This window comes from Hipposideros armiger, unplaced genomic scaffold (assembly GCF_001890085.2).
Source record: "Hipposideros armiger isolate ML-2016 unplaced genomic scaffold, ASM189008v1 scaffold_86, whole genome shotgun sequence".
In the NCBI taxonomy this organism is placed as follows: Eukaryota; Metazoa; Chordata; class Mammalia; order Chiroptera; family Hipposideridae; genus Hipposideros; species Hipposideros armiger.
Window position 1 is genome coordinate 807,164 of NW_017731436.1, and position 24,723 is coordinate 831,886.

Below are 24,723 nucleotides of genomic sequence, written 5' to 3' on the forward strand. Positions count from 1 at the left end.
TTGCACTATGTACACCACATACAATATAACATATTCTTTGTAACATTGCACAATATAAATATTATACACGGCGGAGTCAACTAAATGCAAAATAACTTTGAGGCACACAGAAGAAACATGGAATAGATTGAACTCTGATCAAAATGAAGATGGGTTAGTAAAAGGCAGAGTCTTAGAACTGTCAGGCCAGTGAGCTCTGAGGTCTTACCTCACGGGCTAGCAGCCACCTCCCATATACACTGAAAATTCTCACACCTCGTTAGAGTTGATTGCTTCAATCAACTAATTAGCTAAATAATCTGAGAAAATCAAACTGTTGCTCCCCACTCTAAAGTAGGTGACCCTAAAAGTCCCTCCCGACCTCAGGATTTTGTAACGAGGGACTACGTTAGTGGTCGGCTGTATTTCCCCTACATCTTGTAAATAATTGTTACTAGGAAACCACTTTAAGGAAACTAGAACAGTATTCAAGAACACCCATCACAGTGCTTAACAAGATTTAATGTACATTTATTCTTAACATGTGGAACATATAAAGATTTTATACTGAATAAATGATATTCATTAAGCCAGAGGAAAAGGAGGAATTTACATCAAGTTTTTTCTTTTTTTTTAAACTACATTATCTTGAAATACAAATGTGGATTCTCGTCACTGAAAAATCTTTGAAGTTGTGTTTCTTCCTTTTAGTTGTATTTTTTCTGGTTTTTTTTTTTTTGACTGTACTGGTAACCATTTTCTAAATCAATCCATATGCAGCCATTTCCACACCTGATTCATGAAGCAAATTGTGATCAGCTGCTCTCCCGAAACAGAGCATGACTTTATACATACAGAAACTTGTACATTACCCTCTTTTTTTTGTTTGTTTTTGTTTTTTGTATTTTTTCTTTTTTTTTTCTTTTTTGGAGATATGGCCCTAATGAAAAAATATATAAAATAAAAATAAAAAATTATTTAAAATCTACCATCACTTCGTAGTTACCACATCATGAAAAAGAAACTAAAAACTTTGTACTAAAAAAAAAAAAAAAGAAAAAAGAACAGAAAAAAAATGAGGGTATGTTCAATGTACAACTTCTATATACATCACAGCCCATAGGCAGTAAAAAAAATATTTAAAAAATGATTAAAGGAATTGTGAAGAACTGTCATGTGGAAGGTCAAAAGACAGACAGCAGACATGACGGTAGTGGTGAGGAAGCAATTTCCGTTGATCGTTGTCAGGTATGTATTTTCAATCTTAACTTAAAAAACAAAACAAAACATCGTTTTTGCTCCTAGCCTAATGTAACCATTTTCCTGTGGAGAAACCAGTATCATTTCAGTTTGACTACTGACTGACACACCTCCTTGAGCCCCTATACCTACATTTCTAGATGTTTCTATTGCACAGAGCTTTGGGCGATGGGACACAGTTTTTATTTCATTATCTGAAGAATAACATGCCTAGGAAATTGATAACTTTTCAACTTTTTGCCTCAGTGTGGTGAACTTTTCCCAACTTAGCATGTTTTGCCACATCTTTTTTCTTTAAAGTCAATTCGCTTCCCAAAAAAATGCAATACAACATGGAAAAGAACATTAAAAAGAAAATCTGTGAAAAACAAAAAGTGACCTTTGAATGCACTAGACAGCAACTTTGGTTAAACAAAACAAAACAAAACAAAACAACCCAAACAGATGTACTTATACACACAGACAGCAAATATTAATTTTATAACTGTTCAAATTAATTATTTCTTTAATTCCCAATTGGTAAATAGTGAATGGGGCAGAGGAGCAAAGATTTTCTTTTCCTTCTTCCTACGCTGGATAAACAAGAACAGAAAACAGCCAGTTACACGGGAGCCTCTAGTCTTCACTCACACATGCTGCCTTCTCACTGATGTCATAACTGCCCGATCTGAAACAGTACATCACAGATGACAGACGCGACCAGAGAGTTCAGGACGGCCGATATCGAGATGTCCAGCAACCGACCCTCGTGCAAGAGGAACTCCGAGCGGTTCTCGTCCACCCTGGCCATGGCCAGCAGGGCCTTGGCCGCCCTGCACATCATGTCCACGCTGGGCGGCTCCAGAGGCAGGGGCTGCATGTGCATGAGGCTGTGCTGGCTCTGCTGGTACTGGGCCATCGTGACCCCGTCCTCCAGGAAGCTTATCAAGTTTCCAATGCTTCCTTTTTGCACAGCTATGGCCCTTGCTGCCAGCGTGTCCCCTTGGGCAAGGTTCGATAAAAGCGCCATGGACATTTCTCGACAGACTGGGTTTTTGCGATCCCCAACGTACCTAACTAACGTGGCATAGAATTTCTCCTGACGGCTAAACGGAGGTGTGGCCAAGATCAGGTCCACATTATTGTCCTGGATGCTGAGCTTACAGAGGGTCTCCAGCACAAGTCTCTGAGGCGACAGGACAGAGTTGGGCCCCACAGTGGGGAAGGGGTCTTGTGCCTCTGCAGACGGGCACACCATCCAGTGCAGCAAGCCATCCAGGATGGGCAGGCAGATGCTTTCCGTGTAAGCAGACAAGTCTAGCTGCCCGGAGATGTTGGCTAACGTGACCAACGTGTTGTCCCTTAAGACCTCCAGGCAGTCCCACCACCACTCGTCTTTGCTGCAGGCCACCCCTTTGTCCTCGTCTTCCTCTTTCTCGTAGGTTTGCGGTGCTCGTTTTCTCTCTGGATGCTCATGGTGAAGAAGAATCAGCTTCCCCAGGATCAGCACCAAGCCTGGATGTTTGGACATCTCGGCGTCATTGCCAGGCACAAACGACAAGCTACGCACAATATTTGACACACAGATGCAGCGCTTCGCCAGGGAGTCCTGCCAGTGCGCGATGGTGCAGAGAGGGGTCTCGTCCCGGCTCCGCGGCTCGTCCTCCAGGAGCCTGATGTTCCGGTGGCTCTTGGCCTGGTGTATGCCGAAGGGAAACTTGCTGCTTTCGGCTTGGGCGCCCGGGTTCCCGTCTTCGGGCAGCGCCCCCGGTCGGGCAGATAGGACGTCATCAATGGTCGCAATGATGCTCTTCTCTTGCTGTTCTTCGAAATCCCCTTTGCCTTCTTGCTCTTTCTTTCGGCTGGTGGAGCCTATAGGGGGAGGAGGACGCCGGCGCGGAGGAATTTCCATCTTGCTCTCAAAGTGAGTCTGGATGTGCTCGGTGGTGTCGCCGCCGCCCAGCTGCCAGTGCAGAAGGCCGCTGCTGAACTCCTGAACGCGCCCCAGCTTGTCAGATCGGTCCACCACGAACAGGTTGTTCTTTTTGACTATCTTTATTGGCAGCTTGTCGAACTTGCTGGCTTGCCTGGGCTTCTCCTTTGGGTCTGCAGCGGCGTCAGCAGGGCTCAAGGCCATGCTGCTCTTCTCCTCGGGCTCTGCCTTTCCACTGTCTTCCTCCTCCTCCTCGTCCTCGTCGACCTCCTCCTCCTCAATACATTCGGCATCTTCGTCCTCTTTTCCAGAATCGTTGGCCAAGGGCTGGCTGTCACCTCTCGTCACCGCGTTGTGGTCAAGTGCTTTTTGGCTGGGGTCTCCCACTTCATATTCCATAAGAATCCCAAAAATGTCAATCAGGCATTTTCTAAAGTACTCTACTAAAAGTTCGAGAAATCCAGACAACTAGAGAGGAGGAGAAGGAGAAGAAAAACAGGTACAATGTCACAACGTCACATATGACTGAGGAGCGTAAAAATCCTGAGTGCCAGCAATACGTTTTTATGCTGACTTTCACACGTTTTCATTCGTTTCTGGCTAGGCCAAGAAAGAGACACTACGTATCAGAACTATCTTCCTGAATTTTTCATCATTAACTAAACCAACGTTTACTCTGTTTCTTATTTGCTGCTTACTTTCCTGCTCTATCAATATGAAAACTTACCTGATATTTTCACATTTCTAAGATTATCACTGAGGGATGCTCTGCTGCCCTTCACCTTTTTTCCTGATTTAGATACAATGCATTCATTATTAGGAGGGCGGGAACGTGGCTTTATAGACTCCTTCACCCAAAGTGAGTCTGTTCTCTCTCTTACCTGAGACTTTGCCTACCTGGATTGTTACGGTTATTATTATTAAAACTTTATGATTACTTTTGTCTCAGTTGCCATAGGTCCCTCTAATTTACATTCTCCATATGTCTTTGGGAGAAGATAATTTCAGCCATGTAGTAGCTCATAAACAGAGAGAATTAAAAACAGATCAATTTCGCCCCTGATAAATGGATTAGAACGTTTCACAGAACGCGGTTTTACATTTCAGTTCTTCACAAGTCTAGCTGAAAGACAAAAGCCAGGATGAGAACCAGCTTTGTTTCCTTTAAGCACATTTTGTATCAAGAAAACCAACATGCTCTTTGACTTGCAACTGCTCAGCTCCCCTCCTCAATGCTCACACTGGCCCGTCTAGGGAAGACAGAGGATCCGGACGTGAAAAAGGACTCTTTAATGATAATGTCACAGGCATGGCTCATACTTTCATGCCCTGCTGTCAGGTTCCTGAGCTGGAAGTAATTCCTAAGTGAGGGGAGTCCGAGGGGCAACCAGAAGCCCTTGCCTGTGGCTCGCAGGGACGGTTTTTCAAGCGCAGACTTGCAAACTTCACTTTTGCCCGAGGGCAAGGGAAGAAGGGAAGCTGCTGCAGCAATTCTGGTGATGACGACGTGTGATCGACAGCATTCGCCTCACACGAGGATAATTATTCTAGCAAAGGTGGTGTACATTTTTCTAATACTTACTTTCTGTTAAAATGGACTTCATGCCACGTTTATGACCTTATTAACACACCTACTATCAACTGAAAAACTGCCTGCTGGGCTCTAGTGAAGACTTGAATGAGAGAAGACGATGGGGAGGAGTCTGGTCCTATTTCCAGAGAAGCAGGAATGAGATGTTTGGGCTTTTTTTCCACCCAAAGCAGAGAGCTGTTTATACACAGCAGGGAAAACCACCTTTCCTCAGTTTTGTTTCTAAATATTTCTCCGAAAGTCTGTATGCAGCCCAGTTGCCTCTTGGGCACTTTCCCTAATCCTCAGCTGCCGCCTCTCTTCTAGCTGCTATGCTGGACGCTACTCTACACCTAGCACTGAACAAAGGAAGGATTTAAGCTCTTTAAAAGCAGTGGGCTTTTAAACGAGGGCTTCAAAATAACCTGAGAGAGGCAGAGATGGGAGGGAATATACCACGAAATGAGCTTGGTCGTGAGTTCATGACAATTTCAGCTGAATGACAGGTACATGGAGGTCATTAAATGGTGTTCTCCACTCATATATACAGCTGACCCTTGAACAACACGCGTTTGAACTGCGCAGGTCCACTTATACATGGGTTTTTCTCAGAAAATACTGTACTGTTTTTGACCTGCAGCTGGGAGTCCGTGGATGCGGAGGGCCAACTGTACGCATTGATCTACGCCATTTTATACAGCGGACTTGGGCATCCACAGATTTGGGTATCCGCCAGGGGTCCTGGAACCAAGCCTCCACAGACACTGAAGAACAGCCTAAGTTTTGGGGGAGTCAAAAGTTATAGGCAGATTTTCAACTGCTTGGGGGCTCGGTGACCCTAACCTCCACGTTGTTCAAAGGTCAGCTGTGTGTGTGTGTGTGTGTGTGTGTGTGTGTGTGTGTGTGTGTGTGTGTGTGTGTACTTTTTTTAATTGGGGAATTGGGGGAGGGGAACAGCGTTGGGGAATTGGGGGTGGGGGTGGGAACAGACAAGTTGCTGTCCTTTTGTTCTTCAGTCTAGTTGTGGAGGACGTCGCTTCACTGGCCCATGTTGGTATTATCATTGTGCTCTTCCTGGGTGAGGCAGATTGGTTGCCAGCCATTGGATGGCCACTTACAGCAGCTCACGCCGGCTGCTGGCTGCTCATGCTGACTGCCAGCCACTCAAGGTAGCTCGCGGCAGCCCACTGCAGCAGGGGCTGCAGCCTACACCATCACCGGCGACTCACTGCATCCTAGCTCTAGGTCGAGCTGTTGTTCACCATCTTAGCTATAGAAGGTGCAGCGTCACTGGCCCTCATGTGGGATCCGAACTAGGGCCCTGCTGCTCAGAGCTGGCGTCCCAAGCCAACTATTAACCAACGTGCCACTCGGCCGGCCCTATATTTTTTATAATTTTTTTTAACCTTTACATTTCTCTTCAATTAGAAGAAAAATGTGAGGTCCCCTTGGCAAGGAGAGTAATGTTCCAATGCAGCCCACTGCATTTCCAACACTGACTAGGGCCATAACTTTACGTGACATTTGAATTAATTCCCATTGGCCTGCTAATATCCATGCTAAGCAGCAATTTAATTTTACTACTATTCATCTATTCCACACATGCGTGCATGTGCATGACTGTTTTCTTATGAGAAATACAGGTATGTGTATATTTATACTAAAGACTGAAATGAATTATTATTCATGACTACATTCTCGGACAACCATCCATCGATTGATGTTGGTTTGTAACAACTACAATGATAAAAAATGTCAGAGGGTGAGTGCTGGGCATCAGTTCAAGTATTATGCACTACTTAATTTTCTTATTCTCATTTGGTCCTCAGGTGAATGGGTGTTGGCTTACCTGGGAGAGATTGAATGTAGCGACAGTGCTGTCATCATATAGGAGAATATTAATAGTGTCCAAAGCCCAAGTACTTTCAGCCAAAAGACCTGACTTCAGGGACATCATCACACGCCATGCCTCTGGAGTAACTGAAAATGGGAGAAAGAACAAGGATATAATATTAACTCTATGCATGAAGAAATATAAAAGAAAGAAAAAAGGAGTGTTGAATTAAATACTGATTTTAAATAAATGTTCTGAGGGATAGTTAAACACCATCATTTTCAGATTTTAAGTGAGGTGATAGCTGTATTAAGAAACTTTGGTTGTTTAAGATCTTTTTGCATTATTGGTGGAACAGGAGCCAAAGTGCTTCCAGAGGTGGGAGTGGTTAAGCACAAAGGGTCCTTTTTTATCTCCAGTTTCTTTCTTTTACCCCCTATTAGAGCCTGTACTGAGTCAAATGAAAAAATAGTATTTGTCTTCTTCTGCCTGCTGCATTTACAAATGTCTCAACGTGGCAGCTTTGGAAGGCTGGCAAGTATGCAGAACATAAGCAAAAATTAATTCCCACACAGCACTTCTTAGATAAAAGTCTTGCTTTTCCCCCTACCGTCCTCTTCTGATTCTGAGCTCCGGCCCTCAGAACATGCTGTTGATAAGTATTAGCAACTTTGATGGTTCAGATTTTTCAAGAGCTTGGCCTGAGCCAGGGGATGGGAAATAGAAGGGCTGTACTTCCGTATTCCCCATTCCTGTTACTGAAGAAGACAGAGTGATCAGATAAAACATTTGCAAGATTTGCCATAGGGTCTTAGGAGAAGAGGTCCGTGATGTGTCTGAAATTTTGGCGGAAGCCGTCTCAGGAAACTGGTGGAGCACAGGCTGTGAGCAGACCTGTCAATCAGACCTCTCACCACAGCACCGGCCAACACCAGATGCCAACAGTATCTCGCATTGGGAGGGGACCTTGGGCTTCCACCTTTATTTTAATTTCATCTATTTTTCAAATTTCCTAAGATAGGCACATAATGCTTTTGTAACAGAAAAAGCAAACTTCCTTTTTAAAATAAGGAACATAAATTTTCCTAGGCTAAAGACAAATATTGGTATAATGTACTAAGAAATTCTATAAAATTTAAATATTTTTTTAAACATATATGTACACACAAACACACGTGTATATTTTTACATATATTTCCACATATAAAATGGTGCTCAGTGTATGTCTCTTTCTTACCTCCAGCACCCCTCTCTAGATAAAACTCCTTACTGTTCTCCCTCCCTCTCGCTATATCTCTCCTTAAGGTCCAATGATATAAAACATCTTTTAATATCTTTAATTTTCTAATCACTGCAACTTATTTCACATCAAATGATCTTGAGGTTTTTGAAAAGAATTTTTTTATATAATAAAGATCTATAATTCCCTTACTGTATTAAAAGCACTTCAAAAATAATGCAGAAAAACTGTGTGGACTCCCAGACAGTCCATATATCTAATCAGCATTCAGAACACTCCAAATAGGATGAACAAGCAACATCAGTATTCAGCTGAGATAGCTCCTTGGCCCATATCTACCAGTACTGTACGTGCTACATCAATTCTATAGATATCACATCAAATTCCACAAATCATATCACATATCCATCTACCAATCATATTCAGGCTTCTCCCTTTTCCCAGGGAAACGCACTGTCTGTCTATATGTTGCTACCAGAGCTACAGAGTGGCCTGCCTTCTGATTTTCTCAGGCCACCTCAGCATTTCCTGAGTCCCGCAGCTATGGTTACTCGTGCTCTGCAGAAAGCAAGTGCTCGGTTAAGGTCAGACCTTTAAGCCCCAAATGTAGTCCGCAGTCGCTGATCCCCTGGTTTCTCACCTGGAGCTCTGCTCTCTCACACTAATAACACTCACGTCTAAAAATACCACTTCAATTCACACTCTTTTCTGGCACTGTTTCTTAATTCAGGTTAGTGGCTTCCAACTATTGCTCCTTACAGAAACACGTCCTGATAGTGTGCAGTCATAAGAATTTCCTACCTTTGAGATGAACAGGAACTACATCTAATCGAAAATTAAAATTCTAGCTCACAACTGGGATTCATTTCGGGAGCAAAGCCTCGGGAACGCTTACCGATATCTTTTGAGGTAATCTTTCGCCTTTGTTTCAAGACTGGCTGGGATGCTTCCACTGAGCCAGGCGGGAAGGTGATCTCCCTCCTGATGGGGGGCGGTTGGGAGGGCGGCCCCGTGACCTGGGACGTGGGGACTGTGGGCATGACCTTCTGCATCTTCATCGAGGGTAGGAAGGGCGACTTGCTTGGAGACATGCGGCTCTCCAGAGAGCGCTGGAAGGAGGCGGGGCTGGGCGCTCTGGAGATGTGGTTTGGCAGTGACGGCGGCGTCTGGTAGGATGACTGAGGCGGGCGCGTGATGGGCTGCATGGAGGCTGAGGAGGACATATAAGGCTGACGTTGGCTGATGTGAGAAGGCCACTGGCTCTCGTGGTTTATCCTTTGATCAGGTACCATCATGTCATCCGTGCGATTCATGCCTGGATACGGAGGTGCCTGAGCAGGGCCGCCGGGGCCCTGCCGGTTCTGGTAGGGGTAAGGCATATCGTTGCGAGTCGCCCACATGCTCTGCTGAGGCCCTTCGCCGGAGGACGACTGCATGGGGCCGCCCATCATGGGGGGGATCCCATGCGGCTGTATCTGGCCCGGGCCCTGCATCCTCTCTCTGTTGTAGGGGTACGGGTACTGCCCCTGGATGGGCCTCCTGTCGGGCCCCGAGTAGGAGCTTCCGTACTGGTTATACACCTCCTGCTGCTGACCGCCGTACTGCACATTGTACATGTCCCCCTCGTGGCGTTTGGCTGGAGGCCCATACATGCCGTCCATATGGCGTCTGTAATTCTGAAATTCACGCAAGGACAGATCACACCGACGTGCTTTCACAGGTATAACCACACATGTAAATTATGCAAAATCATCATCACCTGGAGGGTGTTCCTTTCAAAATGAGTATGAGAAGCTCCGCTAACAACCAAGGACTAACCATTGATGCATTCTATGAGAAGCTCCGCTAACAACCAAGGACTAACCATCGATGCATTCTATTTTGGCACGGCACAATCCCATGCCACTGTTCCCCAGAGGGCTTCCCACGGGTACGTTCATGTGCTTGGAAGTTTCTGTGGGAAAAACAAAGCCTCCTGTCCTGGCACTTTCCGGGGCTGCCACTCGGGGGGGTAACGGCTCTGTGACGACCACACAGGCAGTGGTAACGGGCTTGGAGCCGCACTAGGCTGACCTCAGTGGGTAGAAGGAGAAACCTCGGCGGAACGGACTGCGCATTCCGACGGCCAGCCTGACAGCTTCCTGGACTAAACAGATTTCTTAGGCCCAATTTACAGAAAAGCCCCCACAAAGCATCTGGCTCCTCAGACTGGACCCGTGCTGCCCTGACACCCCACATCTATGGCCCTCACCCCAACTCCCAGCTTGTCCAGGTCAGGTTCTTCCATGACAGCCTGCTGCTCCAGGCCTTTTGAGGACAGAACTGGGCACAGCCCCTGCCACTAAGCTCTGCTCTTGGGGATTCCAGGGGCCCAGGCCTGAGCAGGTGGGTGTTGCCTGATGTTAGTAAGGTACTGATGTGTGACCCAGTTCTTCCACTTTCCTTGAAAATTGTTTAAGATCAGTTGGTTTAATAATACAGTTCCCTGTACATACATGCACCAGTAAAATTAAATCAATGTTCAAATCTCCCTCTATTTTACAAGAGGTCTTAGACATGGGAGCTATTTAGAAATAGCATTCCTGTGTATGAAAAGCCACAGTGTGATGTGCAGTTCTCTGCATAAAGTGGTGACTGTGAGGTAACGTGCAAGCTCAGAATCTCGGAGCTGCCATGGCTGCAAGAACCAGCAAAAACCTATCCAAAACAGCCCAAACACGCAATCACTAATATCTGATCTCTGAAAAGCCAAATCAATGTTCACTATTAGTTTATAACATTTTAAGTTGTTTTCTACATATCCTCTTTAAAACATAGTGACAATTTTCTGTTCTAACATGGAGTTGGACATGACAGTACACATAACAGACATACATTTAAAATATACTGAACTTGGGCTTGTTATTATTTACAAGGGTGAATGCCCTTAACGTCTAACATTATATTTGATCCCAGATACCATCTATCGAGCTATTTCTAATTTGCTGACTTCAAAATCCTATGAACATTTTCTAGCGTAAAAATATACATGGTGATGGTTCAATAAATGCTAATCAATTTTGTTATACTTCCTAAAACACTTCAGAAGTAACGCAGTACAAGCTGGAGTTTTACACAGAAAGCACAGAGATGCACGCCCGCTCACCAACTCACCGGCTGCTGTGGATACAGGCCAGGCTGGTGTCCTCCATATGGCGGCTGTCCTGAGGGAGGGCCTTGGCCTGGGTACTGCTGCCCGTAAGGTTCATGCCTAGAACAAGGCATTCAAAGAAAACTTCATTGACAAAGGCCCTCAGGACAAAAGAGAAAGTTCATTTCCTGAAAGTCTACACCCTTCAACAGCGTTTTCTTTCCTTCACCATCCACAACTTCCAGGAGGCACTCTGGGCAGCAGTGATACTGTAACTTTGAGCTGAAGGGATGGGAACGCCCACTTTGGGAACGGTGCCAATCTCCTGGTTTGTACGTGAGAGGGGAGCCCCAGCCGGATGGGCAGGCACCCTCTGCCTCTGGGGAGAGGCCCCACCCATTCACTGAAGCGTGCCCAGCGAGTGTCATACAAGACTGTGATGTGACATGTTAATGAAGGCAAGGAACGACGAAGAGAGTCTAAGAATCAAAGCAGTAATTTTAGGAATACACGGCCAAGGACAGGCAATAGTGGGAAATGTTTCTACTTCTCACTTTCTCTGATGAATATAAATGTTCAGTTTTTTAAAGGTACACTTCCAAATTAACCTAAGTGATACAGAGTTAGCTAACTGTACAGATGTAGTACTCAAAATTCAAGGTTCTAAAAGGCTACAGAAAAGAAGAACAGTGATGATGTAAATGTATTCTTATTAAATCCTAAAATGGGAATGAACAATACATGTGCTTTTTCAACTTCATTGAGGAAATTATAAATACCATAAAAAATAGCATGTTTAAAAAACAATAAATTTGAAATTTTTAAAAATAAACTGGTTTAGTTAGTATATTGTTCTTACAGGAAAGAGAGTACATGGACTGAATATGTTCCTAAACTGGTCAGGAAACAAGACTAAGAAAGAAAATAAATGAATTTTTCGAATACAACATGTAAAACAGACACAGGGGAAGTTTTTGTTAATGACACTGATATCTAGAAGGAAGCTGACAGGAGGAAAAAAATATGTCATGGCTAAAAATTAAGCTGAACGCGTAACACTTTTCAGAAGAGAAAACTTCGCTACAAGGTAAACCACTCTCTCTAATGTGGTAAACCAATATGACTTTTAAACCCAGGCCATGCAACATTCTAGAAAGCATTCTAGAAGAAACAGGAAAGTGTATTTGCTTGGGTTCCATTAAGAATGTATGTCTTAGGAGGACTGCTCTCCTAATCTCATCAGCCAATACAAACAAACACAGAGTAGCTTTTCCTGGACCATCAAAAACAACCAAAATCTAAGTCAAACCCTTGCTCCACTACATGAAACATTCCACAGGTTACCTGGGGTTAATGCAGATATCACAAATAAATATTCACCGCACTGCATCAGGGCAAGAATTAGAAGTCTGGATTTTAAGTCACTATCAGAAAATACCAACCCTGTGGGCATGTGATGGCTACATAATCCTAAGAACCAGGCTCATAGAAAAATGCCAGAAACAAAATTAATTTGGCTAAACAGTGATTTCTTCCAACTTTTCCCCCTTTGTATTAAACCAGGCAAACCTTTGCACTACTTAACCGTTCCCTGTGACCCAGTCCGTGGGCTGATGGTGGGCGCTGGGTTGACCCAGGGGGTCGCTGGGGAACATGTCCCATCAGAGTGTAAAGGACACGACTGGAAGCCTTCCCATCCATGGCTACAGCTAGAAAAAGCCTTCGACTATGCCTCCATTTATGTTTTCTTTACACATCACCACTATCTACCAAAGCTTTCTTCCTGAGTTCTCTCCTCAGACGTAAAGAACAGACTGAGCAGGAAAAGGGGTTTTGTACTAAGTACTGAACTGGGGCAGAGCTGTGGGGCCTTCTCCGAGAGAAGAAACCTACCAAGCCACCATTTTGTTACCTCTCAGAGACATTTCAGTGACTTCCCTTCTTTCTTATTAAAAATAAACCTGGATCGGTACTGCAATGTGACTTGACGTTTTACTGTCCAGATGTCCTGTGAAGAAGCCCCAGTGAGGCCTATGTTCTGGCTGTTCTGGGAGGGTACTCTCTAATGAACAGAATATTCTCGTTAAAATGTTCTCAGGGAGGAGAGGAAATGTCTCAAGAAACGCCTGGAAGAGCTTTCCACGAACTCACGACAACCCGAGTCCAGTATGGCCACCGCCACACAGACCTTCCCTTAAGGAAGGCGTGCAGGCGGCAGGAGCAGAGGCGGTGCTGGACATCCGGGAGTTCTGGGTAGATCCTAAGATGAGCACACGTGGAAGCTGCAGGTGTCAGTCTCAGGGTGGTGACAGAGCCTCTGAGTGCTGGGAGGACCGCTGTTCCGTGGGACCATCCTGGCACTCAAGGTCTTAGGGAGACTGGCCATGGCAGCCCGGCCCCAGCATATTTCTAATTTAAACTTTTGGGCATTTACTTATTAACAAAGCACAGATGCACCTGGCTGCCTGGGGACAAGGTCCTTCTCCCGGTCCTGTCACGGCCGCCAGCGGAAGGCAGCCGCCTGACACTCACAGTCCTTGTTAACTCCAGCAGGAAAGAAGATACCGCATGTCATCTGTTACTAGGGCTCAGAAACGTGTGCTGGGAGGAAAGCAGTGTCTAGCAAATTGCTTCATCTTTATCTTAGAAACTCACCTTCGATCATAACTGGTCCCATAGGGAAACTGCTGCCGCTGCCCCATGCCCAGGCTGGACATGGCTCCGGAGGAACTTTGGTTGTACATGTCCTGCATGGTGCTAGTGGGCATCTGTCCTTGCGTCATGAAGGGCTCACTACTTCCAGGCACTGCAACATTTTAAACAACAGACAATGAAGCATTCTGAAGCATTTTCAAAGGCCAAGAGGCCCAAACATCCCTTGCTAGTCATTTGTTATCTTTAATATTGCAGACACATACATATCTTATCCTTAATGACTGACAATACGAATGAAAGAATGTCAGGTCGAGTCCAGATGGGCCCTGTGGGGCAGAGCGCTAAGACGGATCCCAAAGCCCCTCACCCCATGTACATGCCTCCCATGAACCCCTCCCTTTGAGTGTGGGTAGAAACCCTGAATATGATGGGATATCGCTCCAATTATGGTCCCTCACAGGCAAAGGGATTTCACAGATGTGACTCGTTACTCATCAGCTGACTGTGAGTTAACCAAGTGGGATTATCCAGGTGTGCCCTTTAAATCTGAATCTAAAGGTCAGAGATAGGCCAAGTCAGAGATCCCCAACCGCTGGTCTTGAAGAAGCACCAGCCTTGCAGTGGAGAGGGTCACGTATCAGGAAAGGTGGCAGCCTCTGGTAGCTGCGAAGGTCCCCAGACGACAGTCAACGAGACAATGGGACCTCCTCCCACAACTGAAGGAGGCGAATACCGCCAGCAGCCTGAACAGGCTGCGAAGAGGACCCCAAGCGTCCGAGGAGACAGCGTCCTGCCTGACACCTTGTCTGCTGTGTCAGCCCAGAGCTGAGAACCCACCGGAACTGTGAGATCATAAATTTATGTTGTTTTCAGCTGCTAAGTTTGTGGTCATTTGTACGCAGTAATATTGAAAATGAACCCAGTCCCAGATCCCTGGGTAAGTTAAGTTAGTACACTTCTGAGTTTATTTCCCTGTCTATAAAATGAGGTTGGTTAACACCATCTCCTGGAATGACGGTGAGGAAGAGATGATATACACTTACAAAGTCAGTTCCCTTCCCTTACAGGAGAAAGAAAGTGAAAACCTTAACATAAACACCCATCCACTGACTCACTCCAAAACCAGGATAAAGAAAATCACTAGGGAGTTAGGAACAGCTCGAGAATGGATGAGATTCAACTATTTCTAGTGGGGTCGAGTGGCAATTAGGTCGAATATGAAAGTTAGCATCAGCTCAGAGCCTGAAGGAAACTGGGTCAAGCCCAGAAACTAGCCTGCAGACAAATTAAACATTTTAATGCAAATCTTAATTGACACAGTACTACTCCCTCCTTCATCCTATGAAGGTTACTTTTATGTTACATGAGGCAAAGTGGATTACAATTTTGTGAGCTGATCAGCGTGAGGCTGGGAAAGAGGTGTGAATAACGAAGTCCAGCCCTGGTAGACGGTGCTTTGCTTGGCAATGTGCTTTCACATACTTTATCATCTGATCGCCATCAACCTGTGGTAGAACCAGTTTTGATGTCATCTTTCCATTTTATAGATGTAAAAACAGAGCCAGACAGAAATTAAGGGGGGTAATTAAAGTTAAATTGTTTAAGTCCCCAATACACAAAGAGTTCTTAAAAAATCAATATGAAATTTGATGGATAATCAAATTGAAAAATGGGCAAACACATAAATGGATATTCACAGAAAAAGAAAAAGAAATGGGCAATAAATATATGAAAAGATGTGGGACCTCACTAATAATTAAAGAAATCCAAGTTAAAACCATCACAAGGCCTTTTTTTCCTCCCAGTCTGATTGGCAAATATTAAACGACTGGTAATAACCATTTCTTAGTATGGGGTGAGGACCTTACAATGCACTCTTACAATGCTCATGGTAAGAGCGTTAAATGGACATAACCTTTGCCAGTGCCTGAGAAGGAGGCTATGCTCTGGCGACTCCCTACAGCAGCATATCTGTGGGTATTCAGACTGTGACGTCTCCTCCCACGTAAGACTGGGATTTGACCAGCTGTGACCAATGGGGCACTGGCAAATGTGGGGCATCCCAGGCTTATAGGCGCTTGTCACCTTGGTGCGCCCTTCCAGGGTCATGAGGTGCCAAGAAGCTCCACAAAAAGGCTCCACAGAGGAGGCCTCAGCAAAGCAGCTCCAGCTGGCCTTCCAATAGGGCCTCCAGATGACACCAGCCATTCAAGTGACACCCCTGCTCCAGCAGAGCTCTCAATCAGGCTTCCAGATGGGGGCAGCTGCCTCAGTGTCCCAGCTGACAGCACACGGAGTGAAGAGCCACCCTGCCCACTGCAGAACCCTGCACAGCAGGTGGACAGGCGGGACCGAGGGTCCCAGGGCTCCACAGTCTGACTGGGCCTTTAGTCACTGTCCCATCACACGATGGGTCACAGCAATGGCAGCAGCAGCAGCGACAAGGATAAAGAACAGGGTTTCCACTGATGTTGGTCATTAAAAGAAAACCAGGGTACCAATGACAGAATAAGGTGAACTGAGGAATGGAAACTTGATTATAACAGGGACAGGGCTGTGAGAAAATCCACCTCCTGTGGGATTTCTGTTTATCTGCTTTAATTTGGTACTAAATATACCAGCATTGTAAGGAAGATGAGCTGAGATACGCTGAAGAAATGCGGGATGGAACTCCTGAGCCAGTGTGCCATTCACACGGTTGATGAAAACAAGTTATACAGCTGCCTAGTGCCTAGCAAGGCAATCCACACTCACCCCCCGTCCCCTCAAATTTATCTTCGTAATAAGAAAAACTGTAGGCGTAAGGAGACAAAACACACACAACTCCTGCCGTCTCACATAGCCTGTAGGTAGGATACGGAATGGTTCACAATAACTTTTGAAGCTGGGTTCCAAACACTGCTAATTATTTTTTCATGTTATTATTGTCATCCTTTCAGAGTCTAAACATGTGATACAACCACCAACAGCATTAACAAAATGTTCTTTCTAGCAGTAAGAAAAATAGCTGCCTCCAACATTCACAAAGCTTTTGAATTTCTGCGTTTATGGATTTATTGCATGTTCTGCAAAATCTTTACCTGGAATAAGCAGCTCTGAAGCTTTTGAAAGGAAAAAGTATAGATTATCTTGCTTTATGTAACAAATAAATCTGAAGTGTTACACTATATGAAATACAGTTTGTTTACTTTTTGTTTGTTCCCCCCAAGGTCTGATCTGCCACTGTGCTCCCCGCACCTGGCCCGTGCCCAGCCTGTGCCGCGGAGCGGAGGGCTTGCTTATTGTACCAGTCATGCTTCTATAGGCTTTATGCACATTAATGCAATTAATACTCATGACAGCCTTCGGGCAGGTCCTGTTAATAATCCAATTTCTAGATGAGGACACGGAGGCACAGAGATGCTAAGTACTGTCACCAAGGCCAGAAATTGAACAGATCAGGGAGCTGGGACTCAAATATGTCTCAGGTACACAGGTGAATCAGTGTGGGTGGGCAGAGAGAAGAACATCCTCTGGACCAAGTCTGGCAGAGGTCCCTCTGCGCTTACCTTTTCTCATCCCACCAAAGGGGTCCTTGTTGGGCTCATAGGGCATCCTGCCCATCACATCTGGCATGCTGATGCCCTGCTGGTATGGGGCACTCGGAGTCATGGAGTTCCGTTTTGGGAACGAGGAGTCACTCGTGTCTGAGAATGGGTCGTGCACACTGACGGTACTGCTTCTGAGGAGATGAGAAAAATGAAAGTCACATGATACAGCAGGAGTTACCTCCAAACACTTATTCAGGAAATAAGCCAATCTAAAAATAGGCAAGTGGAAAAACTATCCAAAATAAAATACACGAATAAAACTAGTAGTAATCAACATTTAGAAACTTACTAGGGAATACCATTTCTTTATTCCATAAAGCTTGCTCCAGAAAATTAAGATAGACAAATCTGATTTTATATGGCTCACACAGGTCTTTTAACATACCTTCCACCTTGCATTGGGGTCATCTGTCCATGAGGGGTGGAGGCTGGAGTAGGTGGCTTCAGGTCACCTGGAACCTCTGCCATCGAATTACTGCCAGTTGATTGGGGGGTCTGTGGACCTTGCAAGGATCCTGAGTTAGCTGATAATAGTAAGTACCAAGAGAAAAATGGCGAAAAAAACCAGGGGTTATCAAAGTAAGGTCATCCTTGCTAGTTACAAAAAAAAGAAAACAAGACACCATCTTATTAGAAATAGTAACAATATCCATTGCTGGTAACGATGTAGTAAAATTAGTTGCTCTTACATTTTTTTATAGAGGTATAATGGACATATAACATACTAATTTCAGGTGTACGATGCAATAATTTGGCATTTGTATATACTGCAAAATGATCAACGTAAGTCCAGTTAACATTTGTCACCATACATAATTACAACTTTTGTTCTTGTGAGAACTACTCTTACATTGTTTATAGTGAAGATCAGAAGTATTTTAGTAAACTATTTGGAAACATACTTCATTTGTGAGCTGTAAAACATATTTATACCTTTTGACTGGGTAATTGCTTTCCTGGGTATTTAGCCCAAGAAAATAATCTAACACAAAGAAAGTTTTAGGCAGAACAATGTCTTTGTTTCAATGTTGTTTATAATGCCAATAATTTAAATGTCTGAGAATATGAAAAAATGGGACGGAAATTTTGGTACATCAATTTGATGAACTATTGTGCTGTTTTAGAAAAAAATTAGAAAAATTAGTTCTGGTCTTAAGCAATGAGCAGTGTTTAAGTTACAAAGCCGTGATACAAACTAATAATGAGCCTTATGTCATATTTCGATACCTTCTCAACATCTGGATGTGTCTATGCTCTGTCAGTAGTAGTGATTTTTGGAACTATGAAATCAGATTTGTTATTACAAACACAATACTCGTCTGGAGTTCTTTAATGTCATTATCAGAGCTTCTAAGCCTTGGCTTTAACAATAATTACATTATAATAATAGAGCTCAAATTGAGATCTTTTCAAAACTTAAGTGGGATTATTGAAAAACAATCAACCTCCCTTTATAGGAAAAACTGAAATATTTGAAGGGTTCCTGCTCTACCATTGATCACAGTCCTTAGCATGTTAGGTGTAATAGGTATTGGTTTCATTTATTAATTACTTGTTGAATAAATAATGTGCTTACTATATTGTAGGCTCTTTTCTGTGCCTGGATTCCACCAGAGGAATCCTTGCCTTCATGCAGCTTACAATAAATACTTTCAGAACCGTTACAAATGGCAGAATCCCTAGCTGCTTGTAAATAATAATATTGTGTTTGTTATTCCTTATAGTTCCTCTCCTACGACAGTGACCACCATCCACATTTTACTTTTGAGGAACCAGAGTTAAACTGATCACCAGAGATCAGAATGTGCTAGAAAGGAGTCAGAAACAGCAATGGGTCTATCACTTCTACCCAGAAAGCCTCAGATAGCTGAACTTGGCCATCTCTTGAGCGATCAGGCCTGCCCAGGCCTGGCCTGGCAGGAACGAGTGCCGATGGCTGGCCAGCGGGGCTGTGTGTCTGTATGACGTCTCCCCTGGTTGCACAGGACAAGCGTGACTCAGGCAAGTTCTCAGAAACACCAGCAAGACCTACTTTTAATGTGGGTATCTTTTCAGAGGTAGATATTAAGAACAAAACAAACAAACAAACAAAACCTTACTAACTCAGGCTTATAAAACCAAATTTTGGTGAAGGCCTAGGAATGCATACTAAAAAAGTAAATGTAATAAGACAAAAAAGTAGTCTTTTATAAATATATAAGGACAGTCCTACAGACAGGGCTGCCCCATAGAGCTGGCAGGGGAAATAACTGGCATCATGGCCTCTGAGCCAAGGGCCGGCCAGCACAGCAGCCTTGAAGGCTTCCCTGGAAACATGGCTCACAAGGCTGTGATTTCAGAATGACCCTTGTTTATAAGTATTCACATTTATAGCTCATAAAAAAAGAAAAAAAAATTCTTCCCTCTTGCCAGTGTTTCTTCCTTTCCTTTCAGGAAAAAAATGAATGCGACCTCTTAAAGCTCCATTAATAGAGAAGGCTGGCACTCTCTCTAGGATATCCCTACCTTTTGCCAGAAGCTACAAATGTATACTCGAAAGTAAACAATGGAAAGGTTATTGAAGGTTAAGTACATTCACACACTTCAGACTGTACAGCCAGACTCCTAGCTGGGAAGATAATTTACACAGCACGAACCTGGTGCCCTAGTTCTGGCTGGGGTTGTGGGAAGTAGGGTGGGGAGAAGGAAGAATAGCTGATCTGTCCCAGGTCTACAGTGACTAGAGGTCACCCAGAGGGCACCTTTGTTTATAACCCAAGCCCCTTTCTCATTTATCTTCCACTGAGGATTCCCTAGTTGGATCCATGACAGGTTTTGTGACATCACCTGTCAGCTAATAATAGAAGCGCAGTCAGCCACCTGCCAGCAAAGATGGATGGGTTTTTGGTTACAGACTTACTAATTGAATGTGGAGCTTCCTTACCCCTCCCTTCCCCCACTCTGGTTTACAGGCTGCCCAGGCCACCTGGGGAGGTGATTCCTGTGGCTGTTCATGAGAGCTCCATGGACTTGTAGAGTTTTATTACAAGGAGATCCCCACTGGCACCTGGAAGGTGCACCCGTACCCTGGCCTTGCTCAGGTTTCACTCGGGAGCCTTCTTCGCTGACTGTAGTTACCTGGATCTGTGTGTGAGAAACCAGATAGACAGTCTACAGTGAAGACCCTGACGCACCCCAAGGGGCTGAGGGTTCCCGCTCCCAGGGCCCACAGAACTGCACGTCAGATCCATAGGAGACAAATCAAAAGTGGGATACAGACGGGTGACTTAGAATGCTCTCAGAATACAGCCAGACCATCTAGGATTTAACTTGGTTCAGTGTGACCACTAACAAAAACAATCCAGAATGTTTCATAGGAATCTTTTAATTTAGTTTGCCTGAATGTGCTGGTAAGGAATAAACTACAATTATGTTCTTATGGGAAAAAATGACTTCAAAGAACACAAATTTTGGCTGAAAATTAGCTTTTAAAAATTTCATTGTTATGTGAGACCCTGAAATGGCAAATTGTTGGGAATCATTTTTTCCCCCTTCTTTGACAATAAAAATGTTTCAGACACAATTTCCTTAATGATAGTTCTGGAATTGGACAGGGCGCTGGCTCATGGGTGCTGGGAAACGCCTGGCTCTTGGATACGGGCAGATGTTACTCACTACCCCACCGACCCATCCTCGCGTCTGTCTCGCTGAGCAGTGTCTTGAGCAGTGCACAGAACACGTAAGACAAGTGGACCAGCCCCTGCTGCACGCTGGGCGATTCCACCGGGGCTGGGTGCTGACTGAACGGCTAAGCTTGGGAAGCTTTCCTCCACTGCTGCCCGCTTCCTAGGACTTCAGCTCCATTTGGGCCACGGAGAAAAATGGATTATCACAAGTGCACCTGCAATCCAAGCTCTTTTGTGCAGTTAAAACGATAATGCTGCCATAAAGACGGCAGTTTAAAAAGGAAAGAGCTGACTGTTAAGAGAACAGGCCTGTGCTTTCTGAGGGATCTATACCTCAGCGGGATTTCCTGTACTGAAGCTGACGCACACTGGGAGAGCTATTCTCTACACACAAGTGCAGGCCATTCAGTGACACGAGTTCTTTCCTGGCGAATAAAATATACCTTTAGATCTTTGCAGACGTCGCCACTTTGGTCCCCACACCCCACTGGGTTTTTATTTTGGAAAAATAGTTTCAGAGCTGTTCATAGGCAGCTTGTTGTACTCTGTGAATGTAATGTTGTGGGATTTTAAAAATTAGGTTTCACCAGTTTTTCAGGTACACCATAACTGGAAAAAGCTTCAGATATTTAAGGGTGGGGTTATAGAGAAAGATTTCTACTTGTACTTAGAAATGACAGGTCTAAATCTGGGTATATTCACGACTAATGCACGTCGGGCCTAAAAAGTACTTATGTGAGATCCCTTGACTAGCGACCTGAGGTGTCAGCACTGCCATCCACAGCAGCTAAATTAAAAAAGAGACAACTTCTTCCTTTGGCTCACAGATACCATCTTCTATGTGTAAACAGCTCACCTGTTACAGAGGTATTTCAAATACAGGCAGGTGAGTGTGCGGGTTTGGGCTAACTCTAGGCCCAATGGCCTGGAGCAAATCCAGCTATTCCGCTATCAGTGTGACTTTGGGCAGGTGACTTAGATCTTACGTGCCTTCGTTTTCTTATGGTTTTTAAAACAGTGTCTGCATGATGTGAAGAGAAAAGATAAAGCACTCAGAGAAGTGCCTGGCACTGGCAGTGCTCAGGGAGTACTGGCCATTAGCTGCATGGTTTTATCCCCCAGCCAGCCCGTGCAGGGGAAACGGCAGGTACCACCAGCCCGCCTGTGTGCAGGGCAGCATGGGCACGTGATGACCAGCACAGGACTCGGAAGGGGCCAGAAACAGACAAGCGAGTAGTCGAATTGAACATGAGTGAGGTCACCACCCAGCGCTAAGGATGATGCAAATCTCTTCCTATCTCTAGCCTTGTATTTATCAGAATGTAACGGTTTAGTCATTTCAAATGCGAAGCACTAACAGGTGGGAGAAAGGCTGGCAGGAGAGCTGGAGAAGGGCAGGGCCTCCAGCAGCTGAGGGGAGAGACAGGACAGGAAGCAGGTGTCAAAGGTGGTTTTGCTTTGAGAGTTTAGGGGACTCCCCGCCATCATTCCTAAGACTCCTGACCTCTGGGTCAAGGCTAATGGACAGCCCTGAATCAAAAGTAGGGCTGTGCAGACCTTTACCACGACAATGTGCTGAATTCCCTAAGAGTGAGAACTGGCTGGGCAGGGGACATTGAAAACTAAGTCCCAACTCCATTTTACTCGCACACAGATCTGAGCGTCCCCGACAGAGGCTGAGCCCGGGGAAGCTGCCTGTCAAACTGCAGCGTGGTGCTTTCCAGGAGCGCAAAAGAACTCACACAGCTTACTGAGGTGCTTATTTTGACAGATGGAATATTTCAAAATACCTTGGAATTCCAAAGTCTATTTTGACTAAATAAGATAAAGCCTTCTAAGTGCTGACCAGAAAGGGTAATATGTCAATTTTATTCTCTCTTCCCCTAAGCACTGCCAGACGGGGGGTGGTCCAAGTAAACAGACAGAACAAAGCACCCCTTCCTCTGGGAAACCCCGCCTTCTGCCTGCGTCGCTGTGGAGAGGCCTCTGCAGAGCCCCGCATGGCTGGTGCCGGGGCGCCGGCTGCAGTACTCGCACTCACCAGGAGATGGCGGCTGGAGCTTGGGCTGCTTCTTGGTCTCCCCGGTGCTGAAGACTTCCGGCGGGGGCTCCTCCCCGCGTTCGATCTTGCACTCGAAGGCAAACAGGTACTGGATGTACTGCTTTTTCAGGGAGCTGGCCGCGCTGCTCGACGTGCCAACGTTGAGGTTGGTTGCCAGCTCACGCCACTTCTTGTTTTTATTAACCTAGCGGGGGGAAAAAAAAAAAGGAAAAAAAGGGCAGGATCATTGGTTTGCAGCAAAGTGGCTTGTTTAAAGCCAGGAGACAAAAAAAGCACTTAATGTCTTGGTTTACTTTTTTTTTCATTTGCCTCTTTTAACTAATACTCATTACTCCCACTCAGTACTGCAAAGACAGCATTTACAGTTATAAAACCATTAAGGAACCTGCTGATAGCTACATAAAAGGCACTGCTCGTGGTCGAGATTCTTCTGCCTGGTGCGTCTTTTAATGCCTCGCACTCTTCCAGAGCTGGCGCTGATCATAGCTGGAGATTTATCTCAGGAAATGTACACTCTGGCTCACACTCTCCCCGTCCCACCTCTAATTAAAAAAAAAAAAAGGCGCCTAAAAACTAATTTAAAACGCAGTAACAGAACTATTTTGCAATTTAAATGTTTGAGTCTTGATATGAAAACCAGTGTTTCCTTCCGACTGCCACAAGCTCCCAGAACGACCAGCCTGTAATTCCGGTGTGTCCACCCTCTCACGTGAGGCTTCCTTGTGCTGTTCGGCACAGAGGCCACTCGGTGCGAAGGCTGACGAGGCCCCTGTCCACACGACCCCGACGTAAATGCCCAGCGCGCCATCACACCTGGACAGGCGCTGGCCAGCCACCAGCTGGCCCACACAGCAGGCATCTGGGGCTCGTCACGTGGCAGGAGCACACGGGACTATCCAGGGTTCCCACTGGTTCCCTGGTTCTCTCCAGGGACGGAGGGAATACAATTGCAATAAAGAGAAGAGAAAAACGAATCCTGAAATGTTATGTATGGATTTTAGGCATTATTTGAACCTTTTGATTCCCACTTGGGAACAGTTAGGAAAGGTTCAACTACATGAATGAAACATGAAGACCTGCAAATACTGGGGGATATTTTGCCTTTAGGTATGTCCTGTGCTCAACAGCATGGTAAGGGTTAAGGAGACAAGCGGTTTTTTATGAAATGTTCACTTTTTGGATTCAAACTTTCTCACAAAGCTCTTTATATCCATTTACTTAGTACTAAATGGTGCATGATAAGCAAACCACAGAATGTTCACGAAAAGGCTTAGTGCCACTTTTGGCGCTTAATGCCAACAAGCAGGCCATGGATTGCTTCCGATTAAGCAGAGCGCTGCCTGGGAAAAGTAGGGTTTGGAGCTCATCTGTGTGGTTGCAGCACCTGCTCCAGACACATCTGATGGTCACCAGGTAGATGGGTGTGAGTGACCAATGCCAAGTGTCCACTGTGAATGACAGCTACATTCAAGCATCGCTCATTAGCTACATCAGTAGAGACTCACTTGCAGGCCCAGCTTGGTAATGCACACGGCTGAGAGTCAGAGTAAGGTGTCCAGACAACCTTTACAATTCTGTCTGTGATAGGTGACACCCAATTGTTTAGTATCCTGGGGATTCTAAAAAAATCTATGTCAGGGTCCAGGTGCATAAGGGAAAGGTCAAGGGTCCAGGTGTAGAGGGCAGAGGTCAGGGGTCCAGGTGCATAAGGGAAAGGTCAAGGCTCCAGGTGCAGAGGGCAGGGGTCCAGGTGCAGAAGGGGAAGGTCAAAGGTCTAGGTGCAGAGGGCAGAGGTCAGGGACCCAGGCGCAGAGGGCAGGGGTCCA

The 24,723-nt window shown here is 45.2% G+C and overlaps 1 protein-coding gene across 1 annotated transcript in view; it reads right to left on the reverse strand.

Moving 5' to 3' along the window:
• Nucleotides 1–489: 489 nt before the first annotated feature.
• Nucleotides 490–24,723, reverse strand: part of ARID1B (AT-rich interaction domain 1B) — a 425,191-nt gene continuing 400,957 nt past the window's right edge. Inside the window, exons 14-21 of the mRNA XM_019644160.1 lie at nt 22,877–23,081; nt 17,556–17,694; nt 17,129–17,301; nt 13,581–13,731; nt 10,949–11,045; nt 8,691–9,471; nt 6,571–6,701; nt 490–3,619 (exon numbers count right to left, since the gene is read on the reverse strand). Of these exons, the coding sequence (XP_019499705.1) occupies nt 1,892–3,619; nt 6,571–6,701; nt 8,691–9,471; nt 10,949–11,045; nt 13,581–13,731; nt 17,129–17,301; nt 17,556–17,694; nt 22,877–23,081 (3,405 nt within the window). The 3' untranslated portion in view covers nt 490–1,891. The remainder of the gene's footprint in view (nt 3,620–6,570; nt 6,702–8,690; nt 9,472–10,948; nt 11,046–13,580; nt 13,732–17,128; nt 17,302–17,555; nt 17,695–22,876; nt 23,082–24,723) is intronic.